This window comes from Phalacrocorax carbo, chromosome 1, assembly GCF_963921805.1.
Source record: "Phalacrocorax carbo chromosome 1, bPhaCar2.1, whole genome shotgun sequence".
Lineage (NCBI taxonomy): Eukaryota > Metazoa > Chordata > Aves > Suliformes > Phalacrocoracidae > Phalacrocorax > Phalacrocorax carbo.
The window spans coordinates 213702593-213718350 of NC_087513.1; the positions used below are offsets into that span (position 1 = coordinate 213702593).

At 44.4% G+C, this 15758-nt stretch overlaps 1 protein-coding gene across 6 annotated transcripts in view; it reads left to right on the forward strand.

Annotated features, from left to right (window-relative positions):
* The window catches only part of TENM4 (teneurin transmembrane protein 4), a 607970-nt gene that overhangs the window by 536206 nt on the left and 56006 nt on the right, over positions 1 to 15758 (forward strand). For all 6 annotated transcript variants that reach the window (XM_064441474.1, XM_064441478.1, XM_064441476.1 and 3 more), the window contains 3 exons: positions 3282 to 3549; positions 5754 to 5897; positions 6985 to 7234. In XM_064441474.1, coding sequence (XP_064297544.1) covers positions 3282 to 3549; positions 5754 to 5897; positions 6985 to 7234 — 662 coding nt within the window. The remainder of the gene's footprint in view (positions 1 to 3281; positions 3550 to 5753; positions 5898 to 6984; positions 7235 to 15758) is intronic.

The window sequence follows — 15758 nt, forward strand, 5'->3', positions numbered from 1 at the left end:
ATCATAGAACATCTCAAAAGCACTAGATGCCTATATCCAGGCCCCTGAATCAGGCCCTAAATGACTTACTTTCTCAACATTCCTTCTGAGAATCATATTAAAAAAAATATCGATTGTTCCATGCCTTACCTGCTGGCGGAGTGGAGCAGCTGTAAGAGAAATGTGTAACCCAGCACACAGAAACACAATTTTCTACATTTTCTCATGCAAAGAGTGGAAGAATTGCCACTAACACAAGCATAGATCAACACCGAGGAGCAAAGGGAACACAGCAGTGAAAATTGCTAAATTGTGGAAATCCCATGTAAGCCTGAAGAGCCAGCTCTTCTGCCTGCCCAGCCTGGTGGCTGGGCCACTTCTCAAGAGCAGATTACATCGGTTAGGCTGTGATAAACTCCTAAGAGCCCAAGTCTTTCACAAGGACCCCAGACACAGCATACAAATTTATCTGGGCCAAACAGCAAATGCCAAATAGAAATAAGGGCACAATTCAGCTGTCATTACTTTCGGTGCATTCAGAGTATTTTAAAGCTTATTTTTCCCCTCTTCTCCCACCAGTGTTCTACTGGATTATACTCTCCCCACCAATGCCCTGCTTTGTTGCTAGTTCAGCACTACGCACGAACTACAAATGCATTTTGGATAATCTGAATTACCATTTGAATCTGCTCTTCAAGCAGGCGCCTCTAAACGCAGCCCCTTGTGCTGCTCAGGGCCGTGGTACCGCTGTGCTGACCCTTTCTCCGAATGGCAGACAGCAGAGACAGATCATGACAGAGAAAAATAATTATTTCTGACACGGATTTGAACCAGACGTTGCAAATAGTACCTCCGTGACACTTATTTCTGCCTGGCTTTTTCCTAGAGGGGTTACCTATGAAGACAGATTTGATACAAGGGATCACCTTTACTGCAGCTTAGGTCAGCCGGTCTCTGGTTGAGCCTGGTCCCAGCCTAGCTTGTTGCTGAGCTCATAAAATATATTTTAAAATCCCTGGGTTTTCCCAGTTCTGTAATTTTTCAGCCTCCTAAGCACTGAGATATGTAAATTGAAAAGGCTGCATTAGAGAAAGTAAATATTTATGAGCACAGTGGAACAGCGCTTTAACTTCTGGATGTGTCTGTTTGTCAAGTGCTGCAACTTGGCAGCTCAGAGGCTGTAAGTTATCACTTGAAAAAGTGTTGGGCCTTGGATAATAGCTTAGAAGAGGTCTTTTAAGGGGGCAGATTACAAGATTTGTCGTTATTTATAAGGCTAACCAGAAAACTTGTAAGAGATGAGCAACTTGTCACGCCAGGGAAGTTTAAGTATAGGAGCCACATAGCTCAGAGGACACCAGGATGCTCTGATCCCCTCCTGATGGGTGGATCTCTTGACCCACCTGCCTTCGACCCTCCATGCTCTTAATATTACAAAAGGTGTTTATTGCTGGGAAAGTATTTCCACAGCTATTTAGGGTCCAGCACAGCAAAGCATTTCCGAAGCAGCGCAGGAGAGAACAGTGCTGGCTGTGACCTTCTGACACATCCCATTATCAGACCAAGTTTTCCAGCTCACTGCTAAGCTTCTGCCTTCATCTTTTAAACTTTGCCGAAGGTTGCCAGCTTATGCAGAAAATGTCCATGTTGGGTGCTTACCTAGAAATGACATTTTCTGGAAAGTGACAACTAATTTTTTTTCCCCCAAGACTTAAGAAAGAAATTCCCTTTTCTGTCAGTATTTTGCATGGGAGAGTCAGCATAAGAGCAAGGATGTACATTGTATTGCCTTCCAGAAAATTTCCCTGGATTTCTCCAACTAAAAAAAATATAATTTTAAGATCTGATTATATTTTAGCAGGTAAATTAGAATCATAGAATCATTAAGCTTGGAAAAGAAGATGGAGAGTCCCTTTTTACATGGAGTCACATGGAGAGGACAAGGAGGGATGGACACAAGTTGCTCTTGGGGAGATTCCGATTGGACACAAGAGGGAAATTTTTCCCAGTGAGGACAGTCACCATTGGAATAATCTCCCCAGGGAAGGGGTTGACTCGGCCACATTGAGCACCTTCAAGAGTCGCCTGGACAGGGTGCTGGGCCGTCTTGTCTAGACTGTGCTCTTCCTAGAAAGGTTGGACTAGATGATCCCTGAGGTCCCTTCCAACCTGGCATTCTGTGATTCTGTGATTCTGTGATCATCAAGTCCAACTGCTAACCCAACACCACCATGTCTGCTAAACCATGCCCTGAAGTGCCACATCTGCACATCTTTTAAATACCTCCAGGGATGGCAACTCCCCCACCTCTCTGGGCAGCCTGTTCTGGAAATTAGCTTAAAATCCCATCTTTACTGAGGCTTCTCTATTCTCAAAGCAGAACAGGGGCAGACAAAACTTTCCTTGCTGTTTCTCCAGTCTTCTGTGAAATTCTGTACTGAAATGGAGACCTGTGAGATGACTCTTCTGGTCAGCCAGAAATACCCACACTGCATGGCTGGAGGACAAAATGAAGTAACTCACCTAGAATACAGAGGAATTTGGAAAGAGAGGGGAAGGGAGAATGTAAAGGAGGGGAGAGGGCTTGATGGTGGTAGGTGAGACTGAGAGCTTCTTCATACAGGAATTTTAAGCAAGGACCAGGGTAAGTAGGAGCAAATATGAGGTCAGAAAATAAGGACCAAGACCCAGGAAAAAAAAGGCTAGAGGTGGATCAGGCAAAGAGGGTCAGAGGTGAGGTAGGAGAGGAGCAGTTTCAAAGAAGGAGAGGTGGGTAAGTCAGAGGAGGAAGGGTGGAAGCAGGATTCACTAATGACATGGAGAGAATGGCAGGTTGTGATCAGGACTGGGGAACATCCATAAGGATACAGGCCAAGTAGGGCTTGATAATTTAGTGGAAAAAAGACAAAAATTAGCAGCCATAGAAACCTACAAAGATAAAAGACAGAAAATGGAAGTTAAACTGATGGACTGGAATAATCTCAGACACCAAGCTCCCTTCACCATGGGTCCTGGGACTCCTTTTAGCAGAGAGTCCCATAGTAAACACTGACATAAATGTGATACTTTGGTCTCCTGTTGTCCCATGTAACAGAGATGGAGAAAGAGGGGGACATTCCTTGGCTTCCAGGACTAACCCTATAAATTACATATATGATTTTATAATTGATGCCTACTAGGTGTGCTTTTCTAGACATGTCTACCACAGCTTTTTTAAAGGTGTGTTTGATATATTACAGCTTCATTCCCTTTTCCTGTCTGCTCACTGCTGATTTAACACCTCCTGGATTGCTTTTCCACAGGCTCTACAGGAGGAGATTAACGTTTCCGGTAGTAAAATAAAAGTGAGTTACCTGAGCAGTCGCACAGCTGGCTACAAATCAGTCCTGAGGATCAGCATGACCCACCCCACCATCCCCTTCAACCTCATGAAAGTCCACCTCATGGTGGCCGTCGAGGGACGCCTCTTCAGAAAGTGGTTTGCAGCTGCTCCAGACCTGTCCTATTATTTCATCTGGGATAAGACAGATGTCTACAGCCAGAAAGTGTATGGGCTCTCAGAAGCCTTCGGTAGGTGACCCCAGGGCTTGTGTCTCTTTTTAGAAGCAGCTACGTGGCAACACACAGACCTTGTCCTAGATCGGTATGGTCCAACTGCTAACACAGAAAATGGTCCCTGCTGGCTCGCTGCTGTTTCCTTGGAGAGGGTTAGGCCCAGCTGTTCAGACAGCACACATTTCCCCAGCAGATGAATACTTATCTGTTCCCTGGCTCCTGGCCCAGCACATACATCCTGAGCTGCTACCATCGTATTCATACAGAAGGAATGAGCTGGGACTAGAGGCATTTGGCCACCTCTCACCTATAGCCAAAAGCTGTCAGTGCTGCTTCAAAAGAAATCCCTAGAACTGAGTGTTAATCTCCAAATTCCTTGTGCATGACCTTCAAGGTTGCTCTAATCTTACAGTTTCCCCTTCATTACTCATTCAGGAACGAAATCCCAAAAAAAGGGCCTGATGTTCCCCTCTTTTGTCCCTTGTGCATGTATTTACATCTGCAAAGGACTGTGAGATGCTTCTAGGCAGGGAGCAGGAGGACTTGCATACTCAGGGTGCCACATCCCCCGCTCCAAGCAGTATGGTCCATGCCACCCACTCTGCAGGGGCAGAACCTGAAGTCCTTGCTAGGGCAGGAAGCTGTGGGTATAATATGTATGCAGAGACACACTTCATTCCTCTTCCTGCTGCCATCCCAGACCTCGCCCAGTGAGCCCTGTGTGAAGATGATGGAGGGAAGGGGGTGCTTTGCTTGTATAGGGAGCAGAGGTGATGCTGCTCTGCAGCGTTTGCAGCCTATCTGATCAAGAACCAGCAGACATTCAGTTAACAGGTCTTCAACAGACTCTAGACTAGACCTTTCAATCTGGCAAGACAACGATATCAGCAAGATGGAGAGATCCCAGGTTAGCAAATAGAGCTCTTGGTGACAGAAGGGTGGTTCAGTGATGCCTCATAGCCCAACTGAAGATAAGTCTCTCTAGAGGAGCTGTAGGGTGCCATGTTTTCTAGGAGGAAGAATGGGTGCCCTCCTCCCACTCAGGCTCAGCTACCCTGAGCAGGCTGGATGATACGACGTGCTGAGCCTTACCCAGTTTGGAGGCCACAATGAGGAACATGTCCTGGAAGCATATCCTGAAAGACTATGCTTATATGCTCTTTGAGGTGCTAGATCAGCAGTGAGTCCTGGAGTGCTCCGTGATGCAGCTCTGCAGTCCTAGAGTACTCACACAGGTCTGAGGACATCAGCATTCAGGCTTTCAATGATTCCCACCTCTAGAACAGTGGAAAATATCAAGCCTTAATTTCCTAAATTACATCTTCCTCTGATACTGGCTGATTCTGATGGGGGATCCTGAGTTCACTCAGTTCACTCAGTGCTCAGCACTTTTCAAGGAGGTTGGGAAACTTGTAAGATCAGACGTTTATTTTTATCTAGTAAAAAAAAAAAAAAAAGAGCCGTGTAATTGCTTTTCATTTGTGTAGAACTTGCAGTTCTGCTCTGCTTCAGCTGTTAGTGCTGAAAAGATCAGGGAGGGCAGATGAAAAGCAGACCAGTTAAACTGGTCCTGCTTCTTCTGAGAAAATCAAAAAGGAATCATTATTCTGTCAAAAAACATGATTTTCCTTTTACTGACATAATTTTGCTCTTAAGCATCTCTAATGTGCTCAGCAGAGTTACTCCTGAAAGGCTCTGATTAGACATCATGGCAAGCAAACCACGTTTTGCTGCGTAGCCTTTTGACATTAACAATGATCACAAGTCAACCTGGTTTAAGACTCCTGTCTCTGAGGGACTCACTGCCCCGTGCCTCATTTGTGTAAATCTTTACTTTCCAAGAATGGCCATGATTTTTAGCAAGTTCCTTACATGCAGTCTTAGATCAAAGATACTAGATAGGAGTAAAATGCTCCCATTTAAGAGTCCAGCAGTGGTTTACGCTCTCAAATACCCATTGTTTTAAAATATGTCTTTAGAACAGTGCCTTTTAAATATTTAGCACATTTGCCCAACATCTACAACTGCGTTGATCTTTTTAAATGCGAGATGGCCTTTAAAGAGAAAGCCTGTGCATTACGATGATGACATTTTAAATTAAACTGGCAGTTGCCTGTAGAAATGCTCTTACCCCTGCTCGGTGGAAACTCGGTGTGTGCTGATTTAGCATTTCTGCGTCACTAATCTGGGGGGGTCTTTTTCTTCTCTCTTGTTCATAGTTTCAGTAGGTTACGAGTATGAATCCTGTCCTGACTTGATTCTGTGGGAGAAGAGGACAGCTGTGCTTCAGGGTTATGAAATTGATGCTTCCAAACTTGGAGGGTGGTCCCTGGACAAACATCATGCCCTCAACATACAAAGTGGTAGGTTGACTGTAACACATAACAGAGGAATAACACATTGTTGCAAGGCCCAGTTGTTTCTTATCATTAAGAACTCAGGAAAAGGAAAGGGAAGAAGCCCGACCACCACATGTAATTTACTAACAAATTATTTCTAGTAACCTACATTTAGAAGCAATATGGTGTACATAAATCCAAAAGAAGGTGGCCATCGTGAACTAGTTGAATGTCAGCATATCTAACTACATAGTGTCTTAAAAGAAGGGGATTAACAAGGAAAATATTCCTAAAATAACAAATGGGAGCCTGTTCAGATTGGACCTACCACTGAGCCACATCCTCCAATGTGCAAGTCTACTTCCAGAAATGAGAGGCTTCATGGGTCATAAGGGAGGCTGGAAGGTGCCAGAGTCCTTGAAGGTTGCTCAGGACTGCAGCAGGGAGGTTTGAAAGCTGATCAGAACATGTTCCAGAGATGGAAGCACCGTGTCCTTCTGGATGATAGCAGTGGTATGGGAGCAAACATTTAATTTAGCCCACACCACTGCTGAAAACACTACGCTTAGAGGGAACATAAGCAGAGCTCCTCTAGAGCTTTGCAGTTAAAACATTTCTCTAGAGAAGGCACCATGGTCTTCCTGCCGCTTACCTTTCTGTGAGCTATGTAATTTCCTTTTTTCACCTGGTAGGCTGGAAATTACAGGGCAAGGAGGGACAGAAAAGGCAGGTCAAAATTCATGAGATGCTGAAAAGTGTATTTCGTTCAAAGGTAAAGACAGCCTTGTTCTCCCTACATACTTTTGTTCTGCAGGAAATGTAATGGGTCTATAAAAAATACTTACTTCAGAGAAGGGGCTCCTCAACTGAAACAGTCGAAAAACAATACTGTGAAAGATGATAAGCCTTCATAGAATCATTTAGGTTGGGAAAGACCTTTAAGAACATCGAGTCCAACCATAAACCTAACACTGCCAAGCCCACCACTGAACCATGCCCTGGCCACTTGACAAATTCCCCAGCTGCCATCCAGCATCGCCGCTTTGTGCTCCCTTTGGTCTCAGTTTCCCTGTCTCTCTTTAATTTCCTTATTGTTGTTTTCTCTCTCTAGGCATCTTGCATAAAGGAAACGGGGAAAACCAGTTTATTTCCCAGCAGCCACCTGTAATCGGAAGCATTATGGGCAACGGCCGCAGACGTAGCATTTCTTGTCCAAGCTGCAATGGTCTTGCAGATGGGAACAAACTCCTGGCTCCTGTCGCCCTTACGTGTGGGTCTGATGGAAGTCTTTATGTTGGAGATTTCAACTACATCCGAAGGATCTTTCCCTCTGGCAATGTCACCAACATACTGGAGCTGAGGTACATGTGCTGAGTGCGGCCATTATAATTATGCCCTTAAGTTCTGCTGAAGTCTTGTGTACCCAAAAGGAAAATGAGCAAAACTCTTTAAAAAAAAAATCAGCAAAGCAGAAAAAAAGCAGCCCAGATTTGCCTCTTCTGCAACTCTGCTGACTTTGATTTACACCAGAGAAACACAGCCCTAACAAGTTCTTCCAGAACTGAATCACACACCAAAAATATTGACACATTTCTGTGCTGCTAAATCAAACTGTGTTGGTGTCAGCCTTTTCATGTAGCGAGAGACCAGGGGGAATTCTTAAAATTAAAAATCAGCCTCTGAGATAACCTAAACTTGGAAGGACTCAGCACTGATGATGATATGTAGAGGTTAATCAGGACAGACGATCATTCATAATTAAGGCAGGACGATCACCCTAGGGAGTCACTGACTCTGTTTTTCCAATTGTTTTTTGGGGGGACAAATATATCAGCCGCCCCCAGTTCCCAGCTGAACAGTAGTGTCAGGGTGAACATATAGACGGATCATCTGAAAGTAAGTGAAGTGTTTCCTTTTAACCCCAAATAACAAAGGAAAAAATATATATTAGGAGAAATAGGGAGGCTTGTCAAGGGACATCCATTAAAAACAAGGAAGGGGAGGGAAAAGTATAGATTAGTCAGAAGTTCTAAGGAAATGAAACAGATTGTGACAGAATCAAAATTTGAAATTGACCTCATTGGGGATATTTTCCCTATCTAAAATTTCCACAACAAATACAATTACCCACTTCAAAGCACCAGGGCCTGATTCTGGACTCTGTGGCCAGACGAGAGTCACTCCAGGAAAGTCAATAGGGTTAAACCAGTGTTTGTGAATGGGACGTTTCTGCTTGAAGGACCTGACCTAAAGTCCTGAGAGGTCAATACGAGGTTAGTGTGGTAGGAAGGTTCACATTCCCATTTACCTCTCAAGATCTGCCCTGAAAGTGAGAATCTTCCAGAAAGTAAGAATCTCCCTGCTCTAATTGGATTTAATGTCCTGGCTGCTGGGGACAAAAACAAGGCTCCGTTTCTGCAAGGACTGCCATGTGGAAGCTTACTAGGCAGCTTACTAGAGCAGCAGGGGCCCGTACAGCATTGCTTTGTGTTCCCATTTGCTCCACAAGGCCACAGGTGAAAATGAAAGAGCCCACGATGAGATGTTTGCAGTCACACCCCAGAGGGCTGGCGGACCTTTTGAATAAATAAGCAAGAACCTGATTCCTGCTATTTTGTTACGTGATATACGAGAACATAATATCTCTCATGTTTGTAAAGTGGAAAGCTGGGATAAATCTTCAGCCCAGTTCCACGTGAAAGAACGCAATATTCTTCCAGTGCCAGAGAGTTATTTTAACAGCCAAAGGTGAGATTTCCAGAAGAGCCTAGGTGATTTGGGGCCCAAATCCCATTGCAACTGAGTGGGATTAATATCTCATTCCCAGAAGTACAACTGTGAAAACCTGATCCCTGTTTCATTGTCAGTGGAAATACCAGACCCAGCGGAGGTTTTGCAGAGTATTTCCTGATTGGAAAAGAGAAAATTGGAAGCCTTGACAGAGTGGCCTTGCTGGCTTTTGTGTAGAGCCACAGAGTTAAATTTACTCCAGAGTTAAATCTGCTGGAACGATTGCTGCTTCATCTGTGCAAACACTTAGGTTACTGGATCTAATAAACATTTCTTCACTCTGGTGTGCTCTAAAGTAAGTGAGTTCAGATGCAGGCTGACTAAAAGCTATGGAGGAAAGCCATTGCTTTCGGACTAAATGCCGTTTGCTTGTGTCTTCTCAAATCAGTGTCTCCTTGGAGATTAACACCCTCACTATGTGGCTTTTGGGTTTTGTTGGGGGCGGGGGGGGGGAGCATCTTTTGAGGGTAGTGTTCTGTTGCGGAGAGGACAGCAAATGCATTGTGGGTTGCAGATAACTGCAGCTAGGTATGTAACTAGACCTATGAAAAATGGCCAGCTCGTTATAGTTTCAGTCCTCTGGGCTGACGTTCACGAGGTTACGGCGATGAACTGCCACCCGTAACTGCAGCCGTTGAGTTACCTTTGTAAATCACACGGTTTTGCTTTGAGAGCAAAAAAAAACCTGTAAAGATATCTGCACCTACGTATATTTAGCCCAGTACTGCTCTGAATGATGAAGTCTGCCTGGTCCTATCTCCTGCATAAGCGAATAACTGCAAGCAGGTGAGATCACACTTGCTTTGTGATATGCAGCGGTACATAAGTGAGCTCACTGCCAAGTAATATCCAATACAAAATATATCAGTGTCATTCCAGCTAAGTCTTTATTTATTATTGCATTGTATACTGTCAAGTTTTCAATCTGCTAATAATGCATCGAACTGAGCTGCTAACACCTCATTCTTTCTTCTGTTCCCTGCTTTCCTGTCTTCTGTCAGAAATAAAGATTTCAGACATAGGTAAGCCAACCAGTGGAGAATTCTTATGCCGCTCCCTGTCTTGTTGCATGTCGTTACACAGTGAGCCACAAGTGCCATTTCCAGATGATTCAATAGCAAATGAAGCTGGCGTGATTAAAACTGGCGTAGGCAATCAGTCATCAGAACTGGGAGCCATTAATCACAGAGCAGAGTCACACAGGCTTCTGCATGAGCTGTTATAGCTGTAGACAGGGGAAGTAGAGACACGAGAAGCAGGGCAACAAGAGGAAGGGGGTGGAAGGAAAAGTGGGTGGGAATTAACCAAGAAATCAAAGTGGGGGCACCATTAGGATACAGGTCACTGGAATAGACATGATGGAAAAATAATTCTCGTACACTGAAATGTCTTCCTTTTGAGTTTTGGGAAGTGGAATAGGCATAACGAAGGGCCAGATGTACCCCAGCATCACCCACCTAGGGAAGTCAGCTTGAGCTCTGCATAGAGAGCCTTCACATTATGTGAAAGTACATCAGGCTCAGATGGGAGGTAGTGCAACTCAGATCTTAGCCAGGAAATGCAGTAAAAAAGAGAAAGAGCAATGACAAGAAAACAAGATGAAAGAGAGACTCCTAAATTGGAGCTTTGTCACTAAGAATATTTGTCATTTGGGTTCACTGGAGTTTCAGTGAGTTTGATTCAATCAGTTGCATTCAGGAAGATGTCAGCCTCCTGTCACTGTCTGTGTTTGCAAGGGCTTCTCTGGCTCTGACAAGTTTCCCATCCTGCTCCCTGGCTGCTTTCTAAATTAGAAGCTGAGACTGTGGAGTTGGGATTTTTTGTTGTTGGTTGGTTTTCTTTTTGCATTTGGGACTGGGGATTTTTCTTGCTACATGCTTTTTATTTACTGTTTCTTTCACTTCATAGAGGCTGTGCAAAACCAGAAATGTTCATTTTATCTGCATGCCTGGAAATGTAATGGAGTAGAAACTGGTTTTTGTCTTATTGCCAGAACATTAATGAAGGGCTGAGCTTCCACAGTATAATGGACTGGCCCAAAGCATCTATTAGCAGGGCTGGGAGGTTGGTACACAAGACCTCTGCACTGCCTGTCTTCATCAGGCTGAGTTCCAGCCCCCCAGCTCCACTTTCACATCATTTGAAGGCAATAGAAAAACTCATTTCTCTTTGGAACAGCCGGGTTGTATCCTTAATGTCCTAGAAATACACAGCCACTAAAGTGCACCTGCTTTGACAATGAAGGGCAGCAGCTGAATACCTGTTACAAGAAGAGTTTTTATATATGAAGGCAATAACTGAGTGAAGATATATGGACTGGCCACAAAGGCTGCAGGTGCCACCACAGCCTTACAAAGCTGGCAGGGCTTCAGCCTTTAGGCAATTCCTAAAAACTAAGAAATGAAATGAAAGGAAGCCAAGAAATGCCTGCTTCAGTGCAGTCCAAAGGGGACTAGTGAGGGAGGAGAAGGAGGTGAGGAGATCTAGATCAAATATTCCCATCTGTGACTACATTATGGGAGTCATCCATGTGAGTTAGCATCTGCTCTGTGTCATTTGCTGTAATACTTCTTGTTAGGAAGCCTCTTCGTTCCTGAGCCACAGGGAAATGAGTGGGTGTAGACTTAGCTAAAGCTCCAGTGCTTTAAGCTCCAGAAGGTCCTAAGCTTGATGCCGTTGACAGGCAACAGTTACAAAGGGTGAGATCCACAGGACTGAATCGTAGTGGTTTGGAAAAGCTGCAATCCATACGCAAAAGCTCCCTCACTTCGGGGGAAAGGACTCTTCCTGACTATGTAGCCTGTGGTGAGCTTGACCTACAGAGGTTCTGGAGCCACCAGCTAAGACGCTTGGCTCTACAGCACAGCTTCGGTAGCCAAGGTCTAATTCTGCAACAGCCGAAATGGCTGTGTGTCAGCACGGGGGATGTTAGCTAAGCCAAAAAGCAATACCAAATTGTGGTGCCTCCCAAGTTTACACCCATCTGTCGTTCAGTAATAGATTAAAAGGAACTCACTCCGGTATGTCTGGGTATGGGCCTGCCTTGATGGGCCTATAGAAGCTAATGACTTTTTCCAAGCATGACAATAATCATTTGCAGTCAATTTTCATTATCTTTTCTCTGCAGGAACATAGAGGGCAGTGAGGCATTTCTGGCAAATATGCAAAAAGTGGCCACACTTAAAAATATACTTCCTTTCTTGTTTCGACTCGTACCTTAGAGAGACAAATCCTGCAGTTAGTGGTGAAGAGAGGTATCGCAGAAACCTGCCCTAGGATCGGATCAAAAGCCCTTTGCAGTCCCTGGGTTGGCTTATGGCATTGCTATGAAGTTTTATTATCCAGTCGGTGACACTAGAAGAGCTTTGGGCATCACACACAAACTGAAAACACTGAAAGGCCAAGTGTAAATTCAGCTCACTGCACTGTGTGGCCTCCTTATGTATTAATCTATTGAATGTCACCCAGGGAAAAAAAAAAAGACCAGTACCTCACACAAGCTATAATAAAATCCTCTGTGAGCTGCAGGGTGCTTAGCATGGAGCCATGGAAACACAGCCCTGCCAAACAAAAAACGCTTGGCTTCAGGAATTCGGTAGTTATTTAGTCACCAGCAAATGCATGTAGCCAGCAAGGCTCGGAGGGGAAGAGGGCAGCTAGCTCAGAACGTTTTACAGAGGTGTTTTCATGTCCTTAAACAGAGGCATCGGGTCCAAAGACGCCGCAGGGATTTATTCAGATCAGCTGTTATGGGTAACTATGGTGGTGGGGCTGCTTCTGTCTGTTGACCGTAGCAGGAGCCAGAGCCATACTGTTACCATTAACAGAAGTTGTCCTTTAGAGGAGGCAGTAGATGCCCTCCTTCTATTTGGAAAACTAAGATGCAGTTCATCTTGTAAGACAAATGTTGAAAATAAGTCAGACAAATCATACCCAAAAACTTGCTATTTCTCTCCACTGCCTCTAAAGGGAGTTAAGGCAGCCGGTTCAGGTGTAAGCATCCACGTTGTAACCATCCAAAGCTCGGTGAGGTGAATCCCCTGGCTTTGAACGGCAGCCCATGAAAAGGTGCAGTCTGCTGCGCCGACGCATTATAGGTAACCTGCTGAAACCAGGGATCGTCTCCCTTTTCTCATCTGTATTCCTTAGAGACTGGCTTCCCACTCTGGAGCAGGAGATTCCTTCCTCAGACTCCTCCAAAACATGAACTCTGGGCCCGAGGGAATAACAACAACTTTAACTTTTGCTTAAAGCTTGTGCATATATTATAGCACATCAGAAGAAATCCAGAGAAGTGCCACATCTTTGCCTATCCACCCAACTTTTTATCACTTTGCTCCCTCGTGCCTGTGTGTAAGGGATCATGTAAAGTGTAAACACTTTAAAATGGGGTTTGAATCTCCAAACAGGTCTGCAGCGCTCCCCAAATGGTGCTGGTACTATCCTGTCCGAGTAATGAGATGAGATGAGATGAGATGAGATTTAGGACGAGAGGAAATGGCCTCAAGCTGTGCCAGGGGAAGTTTAGGTTGGATATTAGGAAAAACTTCCTCACCGAAAGGGTTGTCAGGCATTGGAACAGGCTGCCCAGGGAGGTGGTGGAGTCTCCAACGCTGGAGGTATTTAAAAGAAGGATAGACGTGGTGCTTGAGGATATGGTTTAGTGGTGGACTTGGCAGTGATAGGTTAGCGGTTGGACTCGATGATCTTATGGGTCTTTTCCGACCTTAACGATTCTATGATGCTATGAAAAGGAAGGGGACAAGGCAGATGTGTGGGAGAGCCTATATGCAACCCCAGACAGCTGGGATCACTGTGGACTTGGAAGATTTCGCTGTGGTTTCCCGGCACATCACTGCATCACAAGCGTGCAAGGAAGCAATATCACCTCCATTTCACTTTGGCTTGCAGAACTTCTGCTTAGGAAACCGTCCTCATTCACAGTGACTACACTGTCATGCCCACTAATACCCACCAATACCATGGTGTTGGCTGGGAACCAGCCCACCCCATGCCTGCAACTTCGGTTTGTTGCTTCAGGGACTTAAAATATCAATGCAGCGCTCAGGGTTTCGTCTTAAAAAACTTAATAGCAAAAGGAACAATCTGAATGGGAAATCAGCTCTTCACCCACAGCCCTTTTCTAGTGGTGGCAACGTCGATATGGGGAATAAATATTCTAAGACTACAAACACTGTAACTGAGTAAGTCTTCCAAATAGTAAGAAGTCCTGTCTTTTGTTTTGATCCGTTATCTAACTGAACAATGAGAGAGGATGAAAGGGGAAAAAAAATCTTCTCTGCTTCACCCCAGGCAGATTTATTTCGGTTGTTGATCAGTTCAGTCCAGTTTGCCACTTGGATTTGCCTATTGATTGTGGCCTTAAATAAAAAGCAAAGCCTCAGTGTTGCCAGCTTCAGTGCTCATGGATTATCACAGGCAAAGGGAAGCAGTTTGGGAAGTTTTATGTTACTCACATAGGTTTATTTAGCAGCTCTCATCCTGAAGGATCTCAAAATGATAAACAAAAGCTCCAGGGTATAATGCTAAGCCATTCGTGCAAGGGCAGAGCGTGACACCTTCCCAGTACAGGGGTGAAAACTGCTGGCGAGACCAGGGGGATAAATTCCAGCTTGACCATTTTTAACAGTCTGTATTTTACCTTCCCTGCTCCAAAGCAGCCTAGGTTAAATACTCCATTGCCTAAGCCATCCCAGGGGCCCTTCCACCCACAAAACCCTGTGCATGGAGTGGGGTGTAGGATAAGCCACGCTAGATCTCTTAAGTCTAGCCGATAAAAATGAACCAGCACTTCCCATGGCTCACACAGAGCCAGGCAGCAGCAAAGATTTGCATTCAGGCTGCCCACACCATTAATGACATTAGATTTAGAAAGGCAATTGTACATCTTAGGAGAGTTTCACTATCAGCTCACCAGGTGAAATCCAGACCTAAGTGACCCAAGATTTCAAGTGACCCAAGATTATTACTGTCCCATGGGTAGTTTCTGCCTCTACTTCTTCCAAAGCACATTTGGTATTAAAGGTGTGTGTCTCTGTGGCATCCAGCTATGCAGAGGATTAAAAGTTTAACCAGTCAGAGCTATTTTTTTAATGATTGTGAACTTTGAACTCACCCCTACTTTTTTGCAGCATCTATATTCAGGACTTCATTAATAAAACTAAACTTGCATTTATTACCAGCAGGCACTCAAAGTATTACCTTAAAAAGACAGGTTTTCACTTAGTCAATTTACGTGAGAAGTACCATCCAGCTTTTCTGCTGGATGAATGTTTTGCTTTTACCTGGTTCTCTGATCCATGGTTAAAAGTAACCACCGTGTTTCAGTGTCTGTTCTACACGGGAGACAGGATTAGAAAATAGTTTTAAAATCTCTCTCTTCCCCTGAAGGTTGTAATCAATAATAAAATCCACCAGAGCAAGGCTATGAAATCCAAAAATAAATTGCAATGATAGTGCTGGGAGGGGGAAGCAGGAACCTCCAGTTCTTCTCCATCTTTGAGAAAGACGTTCACCTTTGCCCATCTACAGATGACCTGCTGTAAGGCTCAGTGAAAGCTATCTGTGCTATCCAGGCGAAGATGCTAAAGAATTGCAAAGTGCCATTAAAAATGTCCTCTTCTTGTCCACCTCCCGTACAAAACAGAGATTATGAACAGCTCAAAAGCTGACTGACATTCAGCTGGGCTTTGTTAGGACAGTCAGCAGAAAATGCAAGGCCCTGATCAAAATGGATGATGGATTCCCACAGGGAACTTCTTCCACCAGGGTTGAAGCCACTTGCTTAGTGTGAGTGACATGCAGGTAAATGAAATAATACCCTACCAGCCTGCTGTCATTGGAAAGGAATACAGATGGAGACCGAACTGTCAGGCTGGAGCTGTCTTGAAGGTCAGGGCATTTTATTTAGCAAGAATCAGTGTCATTTGTGGAGATGAAATCTGTTCAGTCTTTAATAGGATAAATCACAAGGGATATTCCAGAATAAATCAGAAAGGCTTTTCCCCACACACCCCCCCCCAAAGTATTAAGTAATTTGAATGAAGAACCATCTTATGGCTTTTTTAAGCAGAG